At 39.6% G+C, this 21544-nt stretch overlaps 2 protein-coding genes across 3 annotated transcripts; both read left to right on the forward strand.

Moving 5' to 3' along the window:
* The first annotated feature begins 320 nt into the window (after positions 1 to 320).
* Positions 321 to 4549, forward strand: chmp3 (charged multivesicular body protein 3). Its single transcript, XM_072690431.1, has 6 exons — positions 321 to 439; positions 1162 to 1222; positions 1394 to 1573; positions 2116 to 2237; positions 2434 to 2548; positions 2777 to 4549. Exons 1-6 carry the CDS (start codon positions 395 to 397, stop codon positions 2917 to 2919), a joined length of 666 nt encoding a protein of 221 aa, XP_072546532.1. The 5' UTR covers positions 321 to 394; the 3' UTR covers positions 2920 to 4549.
* Positions 4550 to 6387: 1838 nt separating this feature from the next.
* Positions 6388 to 21541, forward strand: reep1 (receptor accessory protein 1). Of its 2 annotated transcripts, XM_072689548.1 has the most exons (8): positions 6388 to 6604; positions 9911 to 9983; positions 10107 to 10183; positions 10294 to 10414; positions 10999 to 11112; positions 11752 to 11920; positions 13729 to 14000; positions 16596 to 21541. In XM_072689548.1, exons 1-8 carry the CDS (start codon positions 6573 to 6575, stop codon positions 16671 to 16673), a joined length of 936 nt encoding a protein of 311 aa, XP_072545649.1. In that variant the 5' UTR covers positions 6388 to 6572; the 3' UTR covers positions 16674 to 21541. The 2 variants fall into 2 exon arrangements, with proteins under 2 accessions (XP_072545649.1, XP_072545648.1); XM_072689547.1 differs by lacking the exon at positions 13729 to 14000.
* The last annotated feature ends 3 nt before the right edge of the window (positions 21542 to 21544 follow it).

The raw sequence follows: 21544 nt of genomic DNA on the forward strand, positions 1-21544 counted from the left end.
GGGAGTGAGGCATATGCTTAGCACTCAATGCTGGAAAAAAATCCATGGATTAAAAATCTGACTGTTTAAGTTGTAGCTAAACTACAGTTATTACAATAGTGTACTTGTTACAACAGTTGTTGGTTTTATTTTCATGAATACAATAGTAGATAAATATAGTTAATGCGTCACTGGAACACAACATACTACAGTGGTGTCTGGTGTTACGCATGAAACTATAAAATGATACTTTTAAAATTAAAGTACTTAAAATCACTTTTATTTTGAAGCTGACGTGGGCGCTGATGACGAGAATGACGTGTGTTGTTTAGTCTGGGGAAGTACAGGAAGTTACTGTGTTGTTTTGGTCGCTCCCATCACTGATCGACTGATCAACTACACTCACACTTCTACAATGGGACTTTTCGGGAAGACACAAGACAAACCACCCAAAGACTTGGTGAGCGATTATGTGATCAGCTTCCCAAACACAAGAAACGCTGAACTGTAGGACGGCGAGGGAGTTAGTTAGGGCTAGCTAACCTGTTCGGCTGCTATCGTAACCGAGCTGACTTTAGCTGGCTAATTTAGAGGCGAGAAGAGTTTCTTTTTCTACAGAATCACACCATAATTAAACGTTAAGATAAGTGTTTCACAGAGCAAGTGTTGATGATCATCACTGTGACTTACAAAGTGGTTGTCGTACTGATCGCTGGTTCGTAGTTGGCCAGCAGATGAAAGCTAGCATTGGACAGAGGTGGGAAATCCATGTCCAGAAAGTGAAAATCAACTCCAGGATTGTGTTTCAACCGGGTGGGCCGGTCTGCTGCAGCAGAGACGCCCATGCAGTTAAAATACAACCGTGGGATGGATTTTTACTTACTGGACCTGGATTTGACTGGATTTGAGTTAGCAAGCTAGCTAGATGTACCTCTGACAGGTGGGCAGTGAGAAAAGAGCTCAAAGTTAAAGTTACTTGAAGTAGCTTGATTTACCGGGACGAACAGTATTAGCTACAGTCTTTATTACTTGAATTATCTTAACTACTTTAATTTCAGGTCACATAATGAACACAATTAGTCAAATATGAGTGAATTGGTGCTGCTATTGTTGGTCTATTCCCTATCTATTCCCTAATGTTAAGTGTAAACCAGTAATTTATCATTTTATTTTCCATCATAGATCAATGAATGGTCACTGAAAATACGAAAGGAAATGCGAGTGATTGACAGGCAAATCCGAGGTATGTCTTTAGATGCTTATTTTGCATATTTTATCTGTAATGCAAATCTCAGTAACTAAATTGAATCCATTTTAGCTGCATATTTTAAATCTGCTTAGAAATGTCTGACCTACACATATTCTGTTATATATATTTATTATTATTATTATTATTATTATTTTATTTTTTAAGACATTCAGAGGGAGGAAGAGAAAGTAAAGAGATCGATCAAAGATGCAGCAAAAAAGGGACAAAAGGACGTGTGCATCATTCTTGCCAAAGAGATGATTCAGTCGAAGAAGGCTGTGAACAAACTGTATGCCTCCAAAGCCCAAATGAACTCAGTGCTTCTCAGTATGAAGAATCAGTTGTGTGAGTATGGAATCACATTATATATACACACACAGATCAGCCATAACATTAGTATTAGTGCTGACAGGTGAAGTAATTTAATTGTCTTCATTTACAGTGGCATCTGTCAAGTTGTGGGCTATATTAGGCAGCAAGTGAACAGCCAGTTCGTGAAGGTGAAAATGGGCAAGCATAAGAATCTTAGCCACTTTGATGAGCCAAATTATGATGGCTAGATGACTGGGTCATATATCCATGTCTTGTGAAGTTTTTCTGGTATGCAGTTGTCAGAACCTACCAAAACCAAACCAACCCGTAAACTGGCAACAGGCTTATTGATCCAATCCGTAGGGGCCCCCTTTTTACAACTTACAGGATACCACAAGACTCATTCAGAGGTCTTGTGGAATCTTCAAATGGTCAGATCTGTTGTAGCACAAGGGTGACCTACTCAGTATTAGGCATGTGGTACTAATGTTATGGCTAGTTATCTTAACTGTTTTTCAATGCTAAGTATGCTAACTGTTATAATGGTTTACTTTTGGATTTATGTGTCCGGACAGCTGTGTTAAGAGTGGCTGGTGCATTGCAGAAAAGCACAGAGGTCATGAAGGCCATGCAGAGCCTGATTAAAGTTCCAGAGATCCAGGCTACCATGAGGGAACTGTCAAAGGAAATGATGAAGGTTTGAAACGCTAACCAAGACTCCAGAAAATTGCTGCTACTTTAATCAAGTGATTCATTGATAAATTAAATCAGGAAAATAACTCTCCACTCTCTAGTACCAGAGATGAGCACTCCTACCATAAAGCATCTGTTGTAAAATGGGTATATACACACGTGTATCAACATTTCTGATATGGGCCATGTATGTTGTCTAGGCTGGTATCATAGAAGAAATGCTGGAAGACACATTTGAGAGCATGGAAGATGGGGAGGAAATGGAAGAAGCAGCAGAGGCTGAGATTGATAGGATCCTCTTTGAGATTACAGCTGGTAAGAAACGAGAAGCCATGGCCACAGATTTGACCTGTTTGTTTCAAAAGGCTTCCTCTTCTTCTCAGGTGTTTCTTGTAGTGGAGCTATCCTTTGGGTTAAATAGAATAGTCTTTCTCTTTCTCACACATCCCTGATATTAATAAATATCCATCTACCCCAGCATTTAATATAAATAGTCATCTCAGCTATCAGCTTCTAACAACAAGTGTTTTTGGTTAATTATAGGCGCTCTTGGAAAAGCTCCCAGCAAAGTCACAGACGCTCTTCCTGAGACAGAGTCGATTGGGGCTACAGCAGCTTCGGAGGACGAAGAAGAAGAAGAAAACATTGAAGAAATGCAGTCAAGGCTGGCAGCACTGCGAAGCTAAAACACCATATCTTCTTGCCTCTCTGTCTGCTCTGAAGCTCTATAGGCATAGACCTCGTCTCAGTTATTGAACTATTGAATTGCTTTCTCTTCTGTTGTCTCGTGTTTTCTGTATGTACCTCTATGGATTAGATTGGCAACAATCTAAGTAATAATTTCACACAGAAAACAAGATGAGGAGAGTTAATCTGGCTATGGAGTGGAGAACTCTGGCTCACTGGGGGTCAAATTAACAGCAATCTTGAGCATTCTAGAGCAGTGAGATTGTGGGTGCATGAAAATTTCAGTCTGTTTCTTTTCAAAACACATTTATTCGAAAAGTCAGCGATTTCTGCTTAAATAGTATCGGTTGAAAGCAAGCGGAATCTAATGCCTATAGCTGTGCTACATGACCGTGGATCTGTTTTACAGCGCAGTCATCTTGGTGTTGGTCTTTGTTTGTCTGTCTTTGTTATCTTTACTGTAGTTTCACAAGCCTTATTTGCTGTCCAAAGTGAATGCTTCTTCTCTTCACAACCATTCACCTGTTTGGCGTTGCTGAGTTTGGAGAAATTCATGATAGCCGCTGTATGCAAGTCTGGTATGAATATATATATACAGATTGATATTTATGTGAATTTTGCAACAAACAAAACCCTCATAGATGTGTAACTGGTTCTCTGTTCTGGCTTGTGGCAATGTTACTGATGGCTGTGGAACATTGCTGTGACTACAGTAACTGTAGCTTTTACATCAGGGCCCTGAATCAGAGCCAGTGTTTATAAACCTGTCAGGGTCAAAAATCACTCCTCACTCTAACTGTAAATTCAGATGCAGATTTTGCACTTAGAAATAATGTCCGTTAAGGGAAAAATCCATTTCTAATAGGAGCACTGCAAAAGTAACTAAATAGATGATGGTCCATGTTGGCCTGGATGCACAGGCTCGAGTTTACAGGAAAACTGCTGTTAAAATCTAAAAATGTTTGGCATGTTTGAGAACAAAGAAATTGGAGTTGTCAAACCTTTAATTAACAGTTAAATGCCATCAGCATCCAGAGTCTGGGAGCGCACAATTGGCCTTGCTCTCTCAGGGGTGGGTTGATGGCCCTTCCTTCTCACATCACTCCGTGTCTGTTAGCTGTTGTATTGGAACTGGGGAGCCACGATTTCCGTAGCGATGCTGCATCAGCTGCATCAGCTGCAGTTTAAAAAAAGGGCGCTGACTGGCTTTACATGTGTGTCCAAAAGTTGTAACTGACTGTCTCATCATTACTGGTATTACCTGTTCATTGATACATCTTAGTGAATCATCTTTATGTATGAAGCTGTTAAAAAATGGGCTAAGTTGCTATTAGGAAAAGAATCACACTCCTAATGCAGAGTGGCCCTCTAGTGCCTCATATTAAAATGATTAATTCCTGATTTCACTCTTATATTGTAATGGGTAGTGGCGCAGAGCCCCATGTTCTTTCTTTCTGTTCCATATCTCTGTTTCAGTTTTCAGTGTTCTCGAAACAGCTCTACATGTTTTGGTCTCTGAAATGAACAAGACATATTTCATTAACATGATTGCTTTGTAAAACACTAGCAGTGACAGTTTTTGTGACATGAGATTGAGTTGCTACTTTTTTCTATAAAATGCCACAAACACGACATGACTGATTCTTGCAGCACAATACTGTATTGTGTATGTGTGTAGCCTTTTTCTATAGGGCCTTCCTGTAGAACTCTGTAGAAAGCACTAATAACAGATAATATATCCAGCTTACTGGCATGAGGCGACAGTTTCTCAAACCCGTCCATTTGTGTTTTCAGTCAGATGGCTTTCAAATGTAATGTAGTCTACATGGATTTTGCCAGCCTTTCGTGAGCGTATGTAGGAAAGTCACTTCTTGTAAACAGTCAAGTTTACCCTGGTTGCAGAGATTTTATACCAACCCAGTCACGATAATGTCAAATGGTTCAAAATTATTTCCTGATATTGTTTTGTACAGTCTTTGATGGATTGAGTGTTTTGCTTAGTTTCAGTCCTATACAAAGTGTACACTCATGTGCAGATTTTTTTTCTTTTTTATATGTGTAAAACACAGTGAGGTGTAGGAATAAACTTTTAAGAAGAAGCCAGTGGGATTTTTCTATGTGATTAAAAAAAAAGCAATTTGTTAAGGCCTATAATATGTATTTGTGGACACCCCTTCTAATGAATGCGTTCAGCTACTTTAAGTTTCACTCATTGCTAACACAGATGTGCAAATGCATGCTCACAGCTTGTTGTAAGTCCCTGTAGAGAAATATTGCCAATAGAATAGGACTGGAGCAGAGAAACATAAACCTATTGAAACCCTGCCAAATGCAAATTGTGGGCTAGAGAGGTAAATACCCCCCAGCATTGAGCTGTGGAGCAGTGAAACCGTGTTCTCTGGAATGATTGTGATTCATTTAATACATTTGGGATCAGTTGGGGAGTTGCGGATGAGGTAGGGTGGTGATCAATGACATCAGTGCTCCAAATTATAGTAGAAAGCAATTCCTGGACAGTAGAGGCAATTACTCCATCAAAAGCAGGATAGACTCATAATAATATTTCAGAAGAAACAATGAAAGAGCAGGTGTCCCAATACTTTTGTGCATTATTGGACATAAGGTCTGTGGTTTTACATCGGGGGCTATAATATATCACAAACAGAAAATAAGGTCTGTTCATCTGCACTGGGGTCTATAATACACAGAGTATAATGGAAACAAGGTATTTGGTTCTATCCATATTTACCTTCTATACTTACATCATCCAATTCTTGTGAGAATTAGGTAATGCAAGATTTAAGTAGCATGGTGGCTCCATTGGGGCCTTATTCAGTACAACCCTCATGTGACCCACAGGATTCATTTACCACAAGCTTCACACTGTGTGTGAGGTAACCAGAGCCTGCCTTTTCTCTCTGGGTATCTAGGTAGGGCACATCCACAGAGGATTAGCTTTTCATGGTTCCACGAAATCAAAAGTGTATGGGTTCTTGTGTGAAAGCACACATGTATGCGGAGGAAATACTCTCACATTGATCAGGCCGCATCTGGGACATACATGTACATAAAGTGGAGCTAACAGATTGATTCCCTCTGCCTGTATTGATTTGTCACCATTTTCTGTACATGTCTGCTTCACGTGGAGGGTGGTGGCTCCAGCAGTGACTAAGGGCTTTATAAAACTCCCTTACAGCTGACTGCCAAGGGGTGTGCGCTGTACTTGAGAGGGGCCAGGGAGGGAGACAAAACCTCCTTCGTATTACACTGTTTTTTTTTTTTTTTTTTTTTTTTTGTAGGGTCCAGTAAATCCATGTGAACTTCTATGTGCACTAAATTTCACCAAATGTCCAAAGTCCAAAGCTTCCATAGCTTACTACCATAACAAATGCATTCAATAGGATATCACGTACAGTAAGCTACAGTAAGTATGGTTCCGGACGCAGTCCTGGGTTAACGGAGTGGCGTTGTCCTGGTCCACGTCACATGATCTATCGATTAGCCCGTTTGCCCAAAATTCTACATATCAAAGCGCGCGTGCACGACGCCGCCGAACGCTGACAGGGCGCGTGCGCTGGAGCGCCTGGTAACAGGCAGCAGAAGCGAAGGAAACTCCTCCCTACTGACAACAAGCTCTCCAGCCCTCAGCGCGATGGTCTCCTGGATTATTTCTAGGCTTGTGGTGTAAGTCTTTTCTTCTAGTCTTGGAATTGTTCTCCTCCTCCCTTTCTAGGTCTAATATGGATGTGTTTCTAAACATTTGCATAGATGTGTTACTGGTTTGTCTTTTCTCTGTTTGTGTGTGTAGCGCAAGGTGTCCGCTTTTCAGGAGCTTCGCCTTTAGCTTATCTCTTCATTCTAGGCAGAACAGAGTCGTAGGCGAATAATGTAGGCTTGGTTATCTTCACGGGTTTTGCATTAGAAGGGGTCTAAGCGGTTCTAGAAGCACCGTTGTCCCGGATCTTCAGTCCCCTCATCGATTAGGTATGAGACATGTAGCCTGTGATATCCAGCCCTATGAATAAGGGCCAGACAAAAGCGTGTGACGTGATCTGTTCAGTTATGCAGACGGGCACTGATGTACAGTTGATTTTTTTACTTAAAGATTTTTCAGTTCGTAGCCAGTAGGGGTTTAAAGAAAGCCCACCATCTGCAGGTGTAACCCAAACAGGAACTTAGCATTTTTACATTTGACGGTGGGTCACAGTGGGCCTGCCACTGGTGTCTCTCAGAAAACAATGGGCTGGGTCAAGCGTCCATTAAGTGAAATCTGAGAGGATGCTTTAATACGTTGCAAATGAAACCATTAACCCCCAGCCTGCATATCCCCCGTTTATAGACAGCCAATCGATCCGTTTTCATTCATTTTTGCTCATTATTTAATCATGCTGATTCTGTGTACCTCCCTCGCCCTCACCATGTTGTTCGCGAGGCCTCTAAATAGCGATTCAATTAAATTTAGATTTACAATATCGGATTACATTGAATAGGCTGCCTATTTTACAGGACACTGGATCGCCCTTAGATACTAAACATGGCTTATATAGTGTGGCACTGAGCCTGACGAGCTCCATGTGGCCCATGATTCGCCACGCTACAGTCCAAAAGGAAAGGTTTGTTTGGGCCAGTGTGTCTTTGGGAAAGTGTGTCTGTGTTGGGGGCTCCTGGGCAGCTCGTATGTAGGTCGGTCATTTGATCAGGGCAGACGTGCAGCTGTTGCTGAGCTGTTAGGCCTGAAAGAGCACACGCGAATAGAAATGCTTGAACACAGGTGCGGGTCAGCTCTGGCTCCTTCTGGAGCTTCCTCGGTTCTTTAAGGTGCTCCACGCTATCACGTCTACCAGATTGAGCCAAACGCCCTTTTGCTCCGTTTCCTTTGCTAAGGTCGTTTCTGTGCGTCCATGAGTTCTGATCGTTCAGCTGTGGGAGCTATTTTCGTCCAGCATGCAGAATGTAAACTTGGAAAACAATCAGGGTCGCACAAGCCTGCTTGGCCTGCAGACTGCAGCCTTCGAACACAAGATCTACAACAGAAGCTCAGGAAAACAGTGGATGCTGGAGGTGCTCTCTAGTAACCCATTTTAAAGCACACATAAAGACTAAGGACTGTAGGCCTGCATCACTTGTGTTACTGGTTTGTACTTACAACTACAACTGCAGAGTCCTGATTTAGATATTTTACCATATCTGAAAGTTAGGGAGAATGTATAGTCAATAAGCAGCAAATAATCTCATATATATTAGACTACGCATTATATGATACATAGCTGTACATCATATACAAAAATGGTTCACAAAAATCTGATTTACACACTTTCCCACTTATTCCAAGACTTGTTTGGGGTTCGAGGTTTACTTCATTAGTTTTTGCAGGCTAATATAAGTCTATTCTTCATAGCTCCACAGCAAAACTAAAGAATCCACATTTAGACAGTAAACAAACCCTGGCCAGTGGGCTACAGTTGGACTAAGGAGACAATTATTACTCACCTTTATATAAAAACGTATAGAAATTGCTTGTAATATTAAACAATTCTGCTCATTTTATATACAATATTATCTTATGCAATGTTGAGTTAAATAGTATGAACTAAGATACTAAATGTGTTCTAGGTGTTCAATATTTCAAGAATTTGACTTCTTTCTAGAGCTGGGCGATATTAAAAACTTGATATCACGATATTTAAAGAATTTGTTATGATATATGATAATCACTGCAATATTTTGTCATGTAGACATTGAATTAAATAAGACTGATTACACATTTTGTAATGAAACGTGCAGATAATCAGTGTCTTTTAAGCACTGCTGAAATCCACAATGTACTCATAAATGCATATTGTGTACCACAAACAAAATAACTGAATTTATCATGATACGATAAAATATTGTCATATTGCCCAGCTCTACTTAATGAATTAAAGTCTAAGTAATATCTTTGAAATAGCTAGCTATATAATTTAATTCTGGGTTCTTTTCCCTGAATGCAGTAAATTCATTCTGAATTCTGTTCTGTTGTGTTCTGTCTGGCTACCTCCTGCTCTGGACTACATATTTATTACAATTCCCTTATTAATCCAGAAACGGTTTGCACCTTAAAACACACCTCTGCCTTCACACACACACATTTGTATTTATTGTATTGTATTTTTTCTCAGTTGTCTGTTGTACTTAGTGTCTACTGTGCCTGCACAACTATCCTGCACCAGAAATGTAGCCTGACAGTGTTTCATTGTACTGTATAACCCTGAATTAGTTCAATCACAATAAAGCCAAGACATGTTTGGTATCTGAAGTCTGTTTCTTGAGTTCAGAGCAGGAGATGCTAGGATAACGTTGCTAACAAACACTGCACTCGGGAGTGTCATCAATCTCACCTTTGTAAAACATCTCTCAACCCACTTACAATACAGCCACATCTTTTGTTTTGCACAGACAAGTCAGTGTGGTTTAGAACGTGGTATGATGTACTTACGTTTATATAAACAAACAAATGCACTCGCACAGCTGGTCTAGTACCTGTAGAGAAGTATTGGCAATAGAATGAGACAAATAAAGATAAAATTGCACCCATTGGCACCATTCCTCATGCCAGGAACGGGCTAGAGGGGTATAAAGTTGTAGAGCAGTGGAACTTTGCTCACTGGAATGATGGTGCTCCATCCAATACGTTTGGGATGAACTCAGGATCACCCAACATCCTGACCTCACTCCTGAACGCTCTTGCCACTGAATGCAATCAAATCCTCACAGCAATGCCCCAGAATACAGAAGAAGGCCTTCCCTGGACAGTAGAGACAGTTACTCCTAAAAAAGCTGGATAAACTCTTTTTAAATATGAATGATCAAGTGTCCCAATACTTTTGTCTATATAGTGTAGAAAGTTTGAGTGGTGAAAGCTAGTTGAAGTCTTAAGCTTTGAGAGCTTGAGATTTGAGATTGTGATTAATCTGTTTCTGCTCCTATTGTTCATCTTCCTTTGTCTGACAGGCTCATATTTGGGACCCTTTATCCTGCATACTCCTCATATAAAGCTGTTAAATCAAAAGATGTGAGAGAATATGTGAGTATGATCTGCGTGATGTGCCTTTTCATGGCTTCTGCAGAGATGCACTGCTTTTGTTCATAATCTGATGTAAGTCTGTGCTCACAATCTCTATAATCTTCCTTATGTCTTTTCTGACAGGTAAAATGGATGATGTATTGGATAATATTTGCACTTTTCACTACAGCTGAAGTGATCACAGATATATTTTTGTGCTGGTAAGTTAAAGACTGCAGGAGTTGACTGCATGTTGTCATGTCTGCCTGTTGGCAAAGGCCTGAAAATCCAGACACACGGGTGTATGACTCATCTCTTATGTCTTTTGAAGGCTTCCGTTCTACTATGAGCTCAAAATTGCCTTTGTGGTGTGGTTACTTTCACCCTACACAAAAGGGTCCAGTGTGCTTTATAGGAAATTTGTCCACCCCACATTGTCCTCTAAAGAAAAGGTAAGAGTTTATCTGTTGATGTAAAGCTAAATGTTTATTTCCCTGTAATTCTGGACATTTTAGGCTCTATTAAAAAATAGTTTCTTTGCAAAGCAAGCAAATGCTTTGTATTTTAATGATGAGCAAACATGTTCAGTGCTGCACTTTAGAGGGCTTTTCCAGACAGCTGTGGTGTACCTAGAGTTTGTGCAAAACAGATAAGAAGGGAATTTCTTGTAACAAATGGGTGCCCCTAGGAAAGTGTGTTTTGACCCTGTTTCCTGTAATGCGCTTAGAGGACATGTTCCTGGTCAGTGTACAGTGAACGGTGAGAGGAAATGATATTGTGGTTTTTCCAGAGGCTTTCCTCTGTCTTTAAGCAGGATATTCGTCAGGGTCGTAGCGAAGGAAGAGTGCAGAACACAATGATAGTGAAAAACTGAAAAAGACAGAAACACTCCTTATGCTTTTGGGGATGAGTTTAGTGAGGCCAACACAAGACCATGTTTTTGTGAAAAGCAATCAAGTTTTGAATAGTTCCGTAAATACTGATTTTGCCAGCCGTCCTTCCAGATAAGTAAATTATATGATTATGAATTTTCCAGGACATTGATGAATACCTGTGCCAAGCAAAGGACAAAAGCTACGACACTCTGGTGCATTTCGGAAGAAAAGGCCTGAATGTGGCCGCCACAGCTGCAGTAATGGCTGCCTCCAAGGTGACCGCTTACTATCATCTACTATCACATGGCTACTGAGTGAAAAATCTGAAAAGTGAAGGTTGTTACATTTATAGGCCATATTACACAGGCCAGACGTCAGAGAATCCCATTTAAAGATTTTTTCCCCCCAAATGTAGTTAATCAACCAAGACAAGTTTGGTATCTAAAATGTGCTAATAAGTAATGGAAGCCTATAACCTTCCAATTAACTGTGTGCAAACTTCACTCCTAATGCAGTGTATTTTGCGTACTCTGTAGCGTCAGTCCACATGCTTCTTTCACTCTAAGTGATGGTTCTGTTTCTCTCAGCTTGTCCAGAAATGTATGTGTAAAGCGTGGGGTGGCTTCTTGACTGTGGGGGGGAGGTCTGGGGGGGAAAAAATACCAATTATGGCATAAAATACTTTTTTCCCAGTACAAAAACACACTTCTTAACAGTGCAGATGGGAGTCATGGACTAGCTATGACATGTCAGTTTATTTCTCTTCTTATTGCAGTGCAGTGTAAATATAGTGTATATATGCAGTTTTTATATATAGGAATCACAGCCCTTACAAAGTCTGGCATTTTACAACTGGACAGTGAACTACGGTTTAGAAAAAAAACTAAACTGTTAAAAAAATACTTCTGTCACAGGGTCAGGGTGTGCTATCGGACCGGCTGCGAAGTTTTAGCATGCAGGATCTGTCCTCCCTGTCAGAAGATCAGGAAAAGAGCTCTGCCTCAGTGACCACTCAGCAAGCATCCAGCCAGCACAGAACACGAGCCATGTTGCGCAGCAAATCAGAGACGGGCTACAGCAAGGGTAAGTCCACCTTGTCCAACAAATCACCTCTTTGCTCTTCTTTATCTACTGAGAATACACCTATTTTAAGCCAATCAAATGCTCACATGCTACATGTTCTGTAGACATGTTCAGATACTCCTGTCAGTCATTCTGTAATATAGACCTTCATTTAACCATTGTGAGCATGCCAGTTTATATTAAAGGGCTAATTTCACACTACACACTGCTTATTTTATATTTTCATCTTGAGGCCTAACATAAGATTCGTTCATAATTACAGTAATCGTTTAAAAAGTATGATTTTCATTAAAGCAATAGAACCTGACAGGGAGCATGTACTGTTATTTTATGATAGCACACAACCTTGTGTTCTTTTGCTTTTAGACAACCGTTTATAAAATAAATAAGAGCAAGAAATAAAAAGTCAAGCTGTGAATGTGGCATTTAAGAGGGTTGTAATGTTAGCATTTTCTTCCACCAAACTATAGTTCTTTAACAAGCAGCTTGTTGCTGAATCACAGCAGGAAACTCCACTTTTACACTGAACAGCCTTCCCTTTCTCCAGCATCTTACATAGACCAACAAACTAAACTCTGTTGCCCACTCACAATTTTGTTTGTCTGTTTGTTTCTTGTTATTGTGTATTCTTATCTAATCTTTAGATTTGTTTTGGTCATTCTTGTTTTCTTTTGTTCTGGTCATTTACGTTACTTATTGCTTAACGTGTTCAGCAGAGTGAGACACCGATAGTAAAAAAAAAATTGCTGTTGTGGCAAAAAACAGCACGGTTAGAACGCTTCTCAACCAATCAGCTCACATCGCCAGAACTAACTGTTGTATAAATGATCAGTCAAACAAACAAACAAACAAAAAAACATTCGATCATACGCATAAATAGGTTACCTCGATTACAGTGGTTGAAAGGAAAGGTAGAGATCTCACATATCTGGTTGAAACCAGCTTTTTGGCCAGTGTATTTGGAGCCAAAAATGGAATAACCAATTTTAGTTTCTTAAAGTTGGATCTTTGAAGAACCATTTTGTAAAGGAAATTAGTGTGTGGGAAGATCATTTTAAAGTTTGAAGAACCTCTACATAATGTAAAGGTTCTGTACGCTTAAAGGAATTACCATGCATGTCAAGAACCATTTTGAAACCATGATGAGCCTACCAAGCCTTTCTCGGACTGTACTTGTATATTAGAGATGATTAATTAAATCTTTAAATTAAATTAATTAAAGCAACCTAATTTCACACATTTTGCAAGTTTTCTTATTGTCCAAAGATGATGCTTTAATACAACTGTAATTTCTACAGCATCTTTGCTCTTTTAGCTTCAATAGCATGTGAATAGCTGTGCAGTTTCTTGAGCTCTGAGAAGAGGTAATGTGGATGACTGGCATGAAGTTAAGATGCATTACTAAACCAGCTGTAATTGATTTATTTTTCAACATTTTTATATATTAATAATAATCTGCACTGATGAAATGTAGTTCAGCGACAGTTTTTGTGGCTTGAAACAAATTGAAACAAATACCAAAGCAACAAGTACAAATAGTACTAGTCACTGCAATAGCGATAATTCTGTGGAGAGCCATGAGTATATTTGTGCATTAGGAAGTTAAGGACTATATGTAAACATCTGCTTTTCATTGCAGTTATATCCCAAGGAAAAAGTACCATTTTCTCAGGCTCATTATTTCAGTGCAAGAGGCTTCAGTGGAAGACTTATTATGTCACATCATGTCCCCTTATTTACCAGAGACCTCTCAGTCTTTATCCACCTCAATTTTTTTATCATATCATTTTATCATTATCATGGTGCAGGCCAGGACTTTGACATGACTGAGTTTGAGCTGTTGAGTTTGGAGCCGTGCACTACTGCCGAGCCTCCTTCCCCTCCGACTCCCAAACCCACTACGACTCCATCGCCGCCCTTCATGATCCCAAACCAGGCCCTTGCACCCCCTGAGCCTTTCCAAGACGAGCCCATGCACCCTCCACCCACAGCCCCAGATGTGCCAGAGGACAGTGGGACAGAGGGGTGCGTTCCAGCCGAATCAGCCCGGAGTAGACTGCTTAAAAGGCGTGCCCCGGAGGTAGCCTCTGCTTTTAGAATAGCTGGCGGGTGGTGTGCCTGGCTGTGGTGGGGTGCCCTTGGCCTGGTTATTATCACTAACCCACTGAATCACTAATCAACATGGCTGCTCATTCAGAGGCTGCTGTGTGGAATGGAGTTTTGACTGGGATACATGAGACTGCAATAAGTGTGTGTTTGTAGTCCAACATCTCCCAGCATTTACAGAGGTGTGAGTTATTCAGAGAACGAGATTTCTGTCTAACAAGGCTTGACCCTGACTCTTTGTTATTCAAAGAATTTGGAATGATCTAATCATTTATGAGAAATATTGACAAACATATGTTCATACTGCTGGCTTTTCCAACTCAAGTACAAGGCCTTCATGTAGTCTATATATTCTGTGCTTGGAGGGCCAGTTAAGAAACACTGCTTCTTTGGATTCAGTGGTATATGTTTTGATAGAGGAGATGCAAGGGACCATATTTCATTACATATAATATACTTATGTTGAAAAAAATGTAAATGTGTAAATGTATTATCAATCATAATCTGAGGACGAATTGAGTATATTTATTTTTTAACACCATTTGAAAACTCCAGCCCTTATTTGTGTAGCCACTTAATGGTAAATGAACTAACAGAAATGATCTAAAACTACCCTTCCTCCAAAGCCTCACCTCAAAAACCTGAACACATGCACTGACCGTGCCAGAAAGTCTAAATGCTAGTGCCAATTTTGTTCTAACCAACAATCACAAATAAAAAAAATGACACAAGTGGACACTGACAGCAAATTAGCTAATTAAACTAATTACTTAATGTAAGCTAACACAGAGCTATATAGATGGCTACCATTACTCATGTTAGACTCTGAGCTCACTTTGTTAGCTTCAGATGTGATATGGACAGTAAATCAGCATACCTTTCTGGCAGACATAGTTTGGGGGTGTAGCCATATGGTGTCAAAGCTTTTATCTTGTCTGTCATTACTTCATAGAAACACTAGCCAGCTAAAACTGTAGTGAGTATAATTATTATTCAGCTTTAGAGCTAGCTACATAAATCTACGGTAAAAATATAGCCTCCCTCTGTGAGGTGTGGATGTGCAACATGATTGACATGCGGGTAGATACGCCTCCTGTTGTCCCGACTGTTTGGATGTCACTGGTCCATATCATTACTTGTTTTCTCTGGTTTGCCGAGCCTAGAGCAGCCACAGAGACTGGATTTCTTTCTTCTGAGCGTAGATTTTTTGTAATATTTTATTGTCAGCTGCCAGAATGTGAGAAGCCACTTGTGATGGAGAACTGTAGTAATGCTACATAATTTTCTTGTAAGACTCCTGTTTAAATCCTGTGGTTAAGCCGTACAATTACAGTAGTGTGCAAATGTCAAACACCACCTTTTATGTATTTCATTTCCAGTCACAGTGGCTTTTCAGTTATTCATATTCCTATTCATTTTTAGCATCCAAGCTAGGTCCTGCTACAGATTTCAAGCTATTCTGGAAGCTTGCTTTTGTGTTTCAAGGAATATTTTTCTACCCAAACACATGATTGCATTAATGATGTTGCTTTAGGACTGTAGTGAGAGTGGAGCTTAGTGTCCTTCTCTCTTTCGAAGATGAAAGGTTTAAATACTGTTTATCTGGTGGGAGAAAAGTCTGAGCATTGCAGTTTTTAGGCATTTTCTGTGTATCTGTTCAATCAGTTATTAAACTTTAGTTTTGAAGACTCATGTTTTTTCCCCACTTATTTATCTTAGACTTTTTCATTGCTTAAGCAAGTGGTTTGTTTTACATCTACTTTCCTGGGAAGCATCTTCTGAAAAATAAATAACATTTTAGATGGAAATGAAATAAATGAAGGGTGGTCGTTGACTCTGCACTGTACTCTTATTTATAGTTTACTACAATACACATGTATTATAGATTATAGGAAGACAGGAATTGCATAGGGATGTAAAGGTGTTATAGATCATTGTATTATACACCACTACAGAACTGCATTCTCCTATTACTTCTTATCGATTACTACTACAATCCTTGTCCTTAGGGAGGACAACAATTGTTGTGACTTACAATAGCTGAGCTCACCTTTAAGAACATTTGTCCTTATGCTTTAAAGTTAGGCAGCAATGTTGTTTTGATGTCTGGCATTGGTGAATATGAGAGGAGAATATGCTACAAGAAACGGCATGTTGCCATGGTTACAAATATGATTCTCTTGGTAACAACAAAAACCGTGTCCATAAAAAGTAGGCCTTTGATTTAATATAGGAACAGCATGTTCCGCCATACATTCCTCACTGATTTTTTTAGGTCATTACACACATTTGTTTTGCTGCAGACCGCAGTGACACAGACATACACAGGTGCCTGTTCTCAGACGCTGGCTTGAGAGACTTGTGATCATGTGCAGAGTAAACACAAGGTCACAAGGAAGACATGGTGTGTCTAACTTCACTGTGATACCTTTCGGCTCTGTGGTGGTCTGAATTTCGTCTTTCAATTCTGTTTGTCTTTCCATGCTTTATACTTGCCTAACTCTCTCTCTCTCTCTCTCTCTCTCTCTCTCTCTCTCTCTCTCTCTCTCTCTCTCTTTCTCTCTCAAAGCCTCCTCCTAGAGCCTTAAGACCTGTCACCAGATCCAGATCAAAGAATGCCCTATCTCCAAACCCTGAGGCCATGTGACTGTGCGTACGCCGCGAGACTGCTTTAGCTGCCTTAGCTGCAACATGAGGACATGGAACAAAAGAGGAGACGAAGGGGGGGGAAATAAAACACACGGGGACGCAGCCAAAAAGATCAAATATTTAAAGCAGCCTTGTTCCCTAACGAGGTAACCAAAGCGATGTGCAAACCTTTTCGCTTCTGATCTTTTGACACTCTGGAGGGGGGAGGGAGTATTGAGGTGACACACTTGTATATGCAGCACCATTTGAAGACTCTTCTGAACACTGAACTGTTTTTATTTGCGTTGTACATATTTGCCGTATGTGAGAGTGTACATTTTGCTTTCTTTTATCTGTGTGACTTTGGGAGAGACAGAAGCATGCATGTCCCTCTGCCGGTCCGGTCATGAATGCACCACCAGAATGTATTGTCTCTTTGCACGTAGGCAGTAGCCAGTATGGTCACCCATGGAGGTGTGGCCCTCTCCATGTTTTCAAGGGCTACTTTCCACCTCTTCACTGGGTTTTCCACCAACACTCCAGAGCATAGATGGTTGGTCACAGTGCATTGCAGACTTTAGTGTACCACCACTTAAGGTCAAAGCTTTTTTTTTTCCTTGAGAGAAAGAGAGAGAGAGAGAGAGAGAGAGATGTAGCAAGACCTCAGAGCTGAGGAGTCGAGCAGCAAACTCAATTTTTTTATTTTTTATTTTATTGTTGTTGTTTTTTTTTTTTACAAAGAGTGTCTTTTTTAAATGTGCAGGCTTAAATATAACCAAAACAAAAATGCAGATATGTTAATGAAGATATCAATCATGATGTAAAATATATGAAATTACATGATGATACTGCAGTCATATTACTTTATGGCTGACTCCTCGGAATACGAGAAATAATCTCAGTCCTTTGTATTAATAGTTAGATAATATAATGAGACACTGTACCTGATCATAGATCATCCCAAAAGAAAGACATGTGCATTTATTAAAACAAATTCATCACTGTTGTGAGAAGGAGCTCATTTAGCTGCACCCCCCCCCCCCCCGCATCCATCAGAGTCTCTTAATGCTGAGTAGCAACCGATACTGATTCAATCTTTGTGTTTGTATATAAATAATACAACCACACAGTTTAGATATACTGAAGTAAAATACCTTTATTATTACTAACATTACTTCTATAACTAGGCATCCTGGACTGGTTTATTTGGTTTAGTAGAGACTTTTCTTAAAATGACTGTTTTATAGTGTGTTTAGTATCTTATTATCCAGTCTGACTCTCCTTCCTGACCATTCAGCTCCCAGTTCCATTTTAAACACTGCAGTTAAGTCACTTAGTGTGTATATAGTGGTACACACTCTGTACTGATATCTATTCATGTGAAATAACTGTTTTATAGTGAGGTGAATGCTCTATGATTGGGAGTTCTATAGCGTATGTGTATTAGCATTAGCGTTAGCCTCCACTCAGTTCTGAACACCCTGTTCAGTGCTGCTTTTAGCCTGCCGGTAAAACATAGCGTTTCTCTAACGCTAAACTCTTTTATTTACCTTCTGAGAACATCCTTACTGCTGCGGCATGGACAATTAGGTCCATTGATGGCGCTCTGAACACCATGGTTAAAACAAAGACTCTGGAACTGGATTGGGATTAAAATACATACTTTAAAATAGGCCTGGATCAGCCCTGATCTGGATCCACTGGTTTGGATCGGGACATCCCTAATTACACCTACATTTTCAGGATCACGTTTAAATCTCTGGATTCGATTAGAGTAAACAGACTGAATATTACTATAGTTTCTGTCGCCATGTTTATTCTTTGTTCACTTTTTCTAAACTTGTTTCGATGTTGCATGAAGTCACATGAAACGTGAACAGTCTGTGTTCTGGTTTGTGCCTCTTCATATGCGTTTTAGGGTTCTCAGTATTACTGCATTTATGTACCATATTAGAGCTTGAAGCCTTAGTGGTAAGTGGCGAGCTCTTTGGTAGACTTTGTTACATACAGTACATGGCAGCAGTCTAAGGCATCTAAACAAATGCTATGTAAAGGCTTATTTATCTGGCCAGCAAGTGTTTACCTGTTCCAAAAACCTCTAACTAAATAGAATAAATACAAATAAACAAATTAGCTCACCAATATAATAGTCAAATGTATTTTTCTTTTTAGTACTTGTTTTTGCGTCACATCATCAGTTCTGTGGGAGAGGGATTACACCATGTTTCTTGAGAGCGGAATTTACATTTCAGCCCATTTTAGCTCAATTCTCCGTCTGGAACAGCAGTGAAATGGCAATTTCACTGCTGTTCCAGATGGAGAATTGAGCTAAAAATTGCTAAAAAATTGCCGGTCAGTCAGTGTCCAGTGCTTCATTGCGGGACACATTGGATTTGGACCTATCAGCCTTATAGTTATTATCCTTGAATGTAGGATGTAGTGCCAGTGTTGGGTTCTGCTTGGACATGAAGCACAAAGTCAGTGGACAAGTGAGATAAAACGGACAGCAACAAAAAAGACTTGTGAAATCTTTACCTGATGGGATTGATACTGTTATTAAGGCAAGGGGACCTGTAACCACGTCTGAAATGTTACTCATTTTCCTTGTCTATTGTGATTTACATAGTTCCCATCCAGTACCTAATTTACCTAATCAGTCCTTTGTTAAAGTGAATAAGCTGCTGGTGGAACTGAACAAATCCATACTATAGTCAACAGAGAAGTCAGCACCCAAACCTGTGTTATTCTAACTAACCTTTCAATTATACAGTACTTATATTTATTTCAATTTATTCTAATGTAATATAAGGCTAGTTTCTGAAACAGGGATTAAGCCTTGTCATGGGCTGTGTTTTCCTTCCGATTAAAAATCTCCATTAGTCAGCTGTTGAAGGCAAGGCTTTAGTCCCTGTTCCGGAAGCCTGACCTTAGTGTTTAACAGGCAAAACACACCGCTGCATTAATTTGTGTGTCTACTACTTCTGCACAGTACTGTATGTATTATATTGTGAACATGGTACTTTACTCACTGAATGTAGTTTAGTTGTAGCACTCACAACATTTATCCATGAATGGGAGGAAAATGAGAGGCCCATTAAAGGGAAATTCCACCATGTAAAAAGCCTGCATGTCAAACTGGCTAAGATATAAACAAATTCATTAAGAGTGAATTTGGTGTGAAATGCTCAGTTCTAGAGAAACTTGGGAGCACGAATTGTACAAAGATGTAGTGATAGGAATCAGACATTTCTGACATCTCCCTCACTAAAAGCTTTTACATAAAATGATCATGAATATGACATTGTTTTATGATGGTTTATGGGAAAGCTTTGGACTAAGAGGGGTTATGGTGCAGGATGCTGTAAGGCAAAATAGGACCCGTTGTTAAATGCATTAATATTTTACTATCACTCAGTTCACACCAAACTCTTAATGACCTTGTTTACATCTCAATGACTATAATAGGCAGACAAATTGGTGGAATTCCTTTTTAAATGTATGAACACTGTGCATTCACTCTCTTCTACTTCACTGAGCAGTTCAAACAGAGCACAGCTCAGTATCTCTCTCAGTATCTATCTTAATACAGCATGTAAGGATATAGTGTAAACTGGAGCTGCCCATTCCCCCAATCACTAACTACTACTGAGAAAATCAGCGACAGTGCTTTAGAGCATTTTATAGGCATCATGTTCACTGCTGACTTGAGTTAACCAGACTCTCAAGAAGCCTGTCTGTTAAGTTCTGAGTATGATGACAATCACAGTTTATTTCAACCTCTTGAGTTTCCTCAGATATCAGGTAGCAAATGCTTATATGGTTTGCAGCTGTACAAATGAACTTTTTCTCAGTAGATGTGACTAGATCTAACTAAACAACTGCCTCAGGTACAGTTCCTTTCATCATATCACTATTGCCGTATGTTTACACTTTAAATTGAACTACTGACATTGTTGGGAGAGACAGCAGACATGTCATTAGGAAAACAAAGTGTAAAGCTGGGACTTTTGTTGATTAAAATGTATTTCAGGCCATTTTAGTGACTGTCTTTAGTGCAGGAATCACATCCAGTCTACATGTGTGCTGATGTCATATACCAACATACACCGAAAAAGACAGAAATTGCATGAAACATTTCCGTGCTCTGTGTGAAATCATCTTTGGCCTCATCCTGATGCTACACCTATAGAAAGTAGTCTTAGATTGCCTGAATGTTGTTTATATATATATAAAGAAGTTATTAAAGGCACAACCTTTCCTACTGTCTGAGAACCAGACTAACTGCTTAAATGCATCTATTCCACGTGTGTCTGCCCAGCTTAGTCCGACTTTAAGCCTTCAATATTGTGTTGAAAAACCGCAGTATGGTCTTATGGACTATCTGTTCCAAAAACTGAGAAATGTGAGAGCTGCCCTTGTGCTTTATCATAAATGCTTAAAGTAAAGGCTGTGCCTTTAAAGACTAAAATGCCTCTCATTGATTTTATTCAGTGTATTTTGACAGTGTATTCTGTTCATTTTCTGTTGGTCTGATTGTTTAAGCTCCCTGTACTTGAGCCAGATTGTTCGGAAGAGGGAGAACCAGAGGCGATGTCCTTGTGGTTAGGGCTGTACTTCTTAAGAGTGACAAAACCTCACTTTCTTCCCAATAAAACATAATAGCTTGCAGCATTTCTTTAAAAAAACTCAAACACAGCTCTCATGTCTGGCAGGCCAGAATAATTCTCTCATAATTAAAAAACAAACAAACAAACAAAAAAACAGTCTTGTGTGGGGAAAAAGAAAACGAATCTGGTGTAAAACGGTAGTAGACTGATCTCTGTCAGAGACCCTTCAAATGTATCTGATGTTGTGTTGACCTCAGCTATTAAAAAGGGAGAATCTCAACCC

This window comes from Salminus brasiliensis, chromosome 10 (assembly GCF_030463535.1).
Source record: "Salminus brasiliensis chromosome 10, fSalBra1.hap2, whole genome shotgun sequence".
Classification (NCBI taxonomy): domain Eukaryota; kingdom Metazoa; phylum Chordata; class Actinopteri; order Characiformes; family Bryconidae; genus Salminus; species Salminus brasiliensis.

What these genes read in the sequence shown, in the direction of transcription:
- reep1 (XM_072689548.1), top strand. Translation starts at nt 6,573, where the DNA reads ATGGTCTCCTGGATTATTTCTAGGCTTGTGGT. An exon ending in CAGTAATGGCTGCCTCCAAG is followed by an intron (nt 11,113 to 11,751) that starts GTGACCGCTTAC and finishes CTTCTGTCACAG; the next exon opens with GGTCAGGGTGTGCTATCGGA. An exon ending in TTAAAAGGCGTGCCCCGGAG is followed by an intron (nt 14,001 to 16,595) that starts GTAGCCTCTGCT and finishes TCTCTCTCAAAG; the next exon opens with CCTCCTCCTAGAGCCTTAAG.
- chmp3 (XM_072690431.1), top strand. Translation starts at nt 395, where the DNA reads ATGGGACTTTTCGGGAAGACACAAGACAAACCACCCAAAGACTTG. An exon ending in CAGTATGAAGAATCAGTTGT is followed by an intron (nt 1,574 to 2,115) that starts GTGAGTATGGAA and finishes GTGTCCGGACAG; the next exon opens with CTGTGTTAAGAGTGGCTGGT. An exon ending in CCTCTTTGAGATTACAGCTG is followed by an intron (nt 2,549 to 2,776) that starts GTAAGAAACGAG and finishes GGTTAATTATAG; the next exon opens with GCGCTCTTGGAAAAGCTCCC.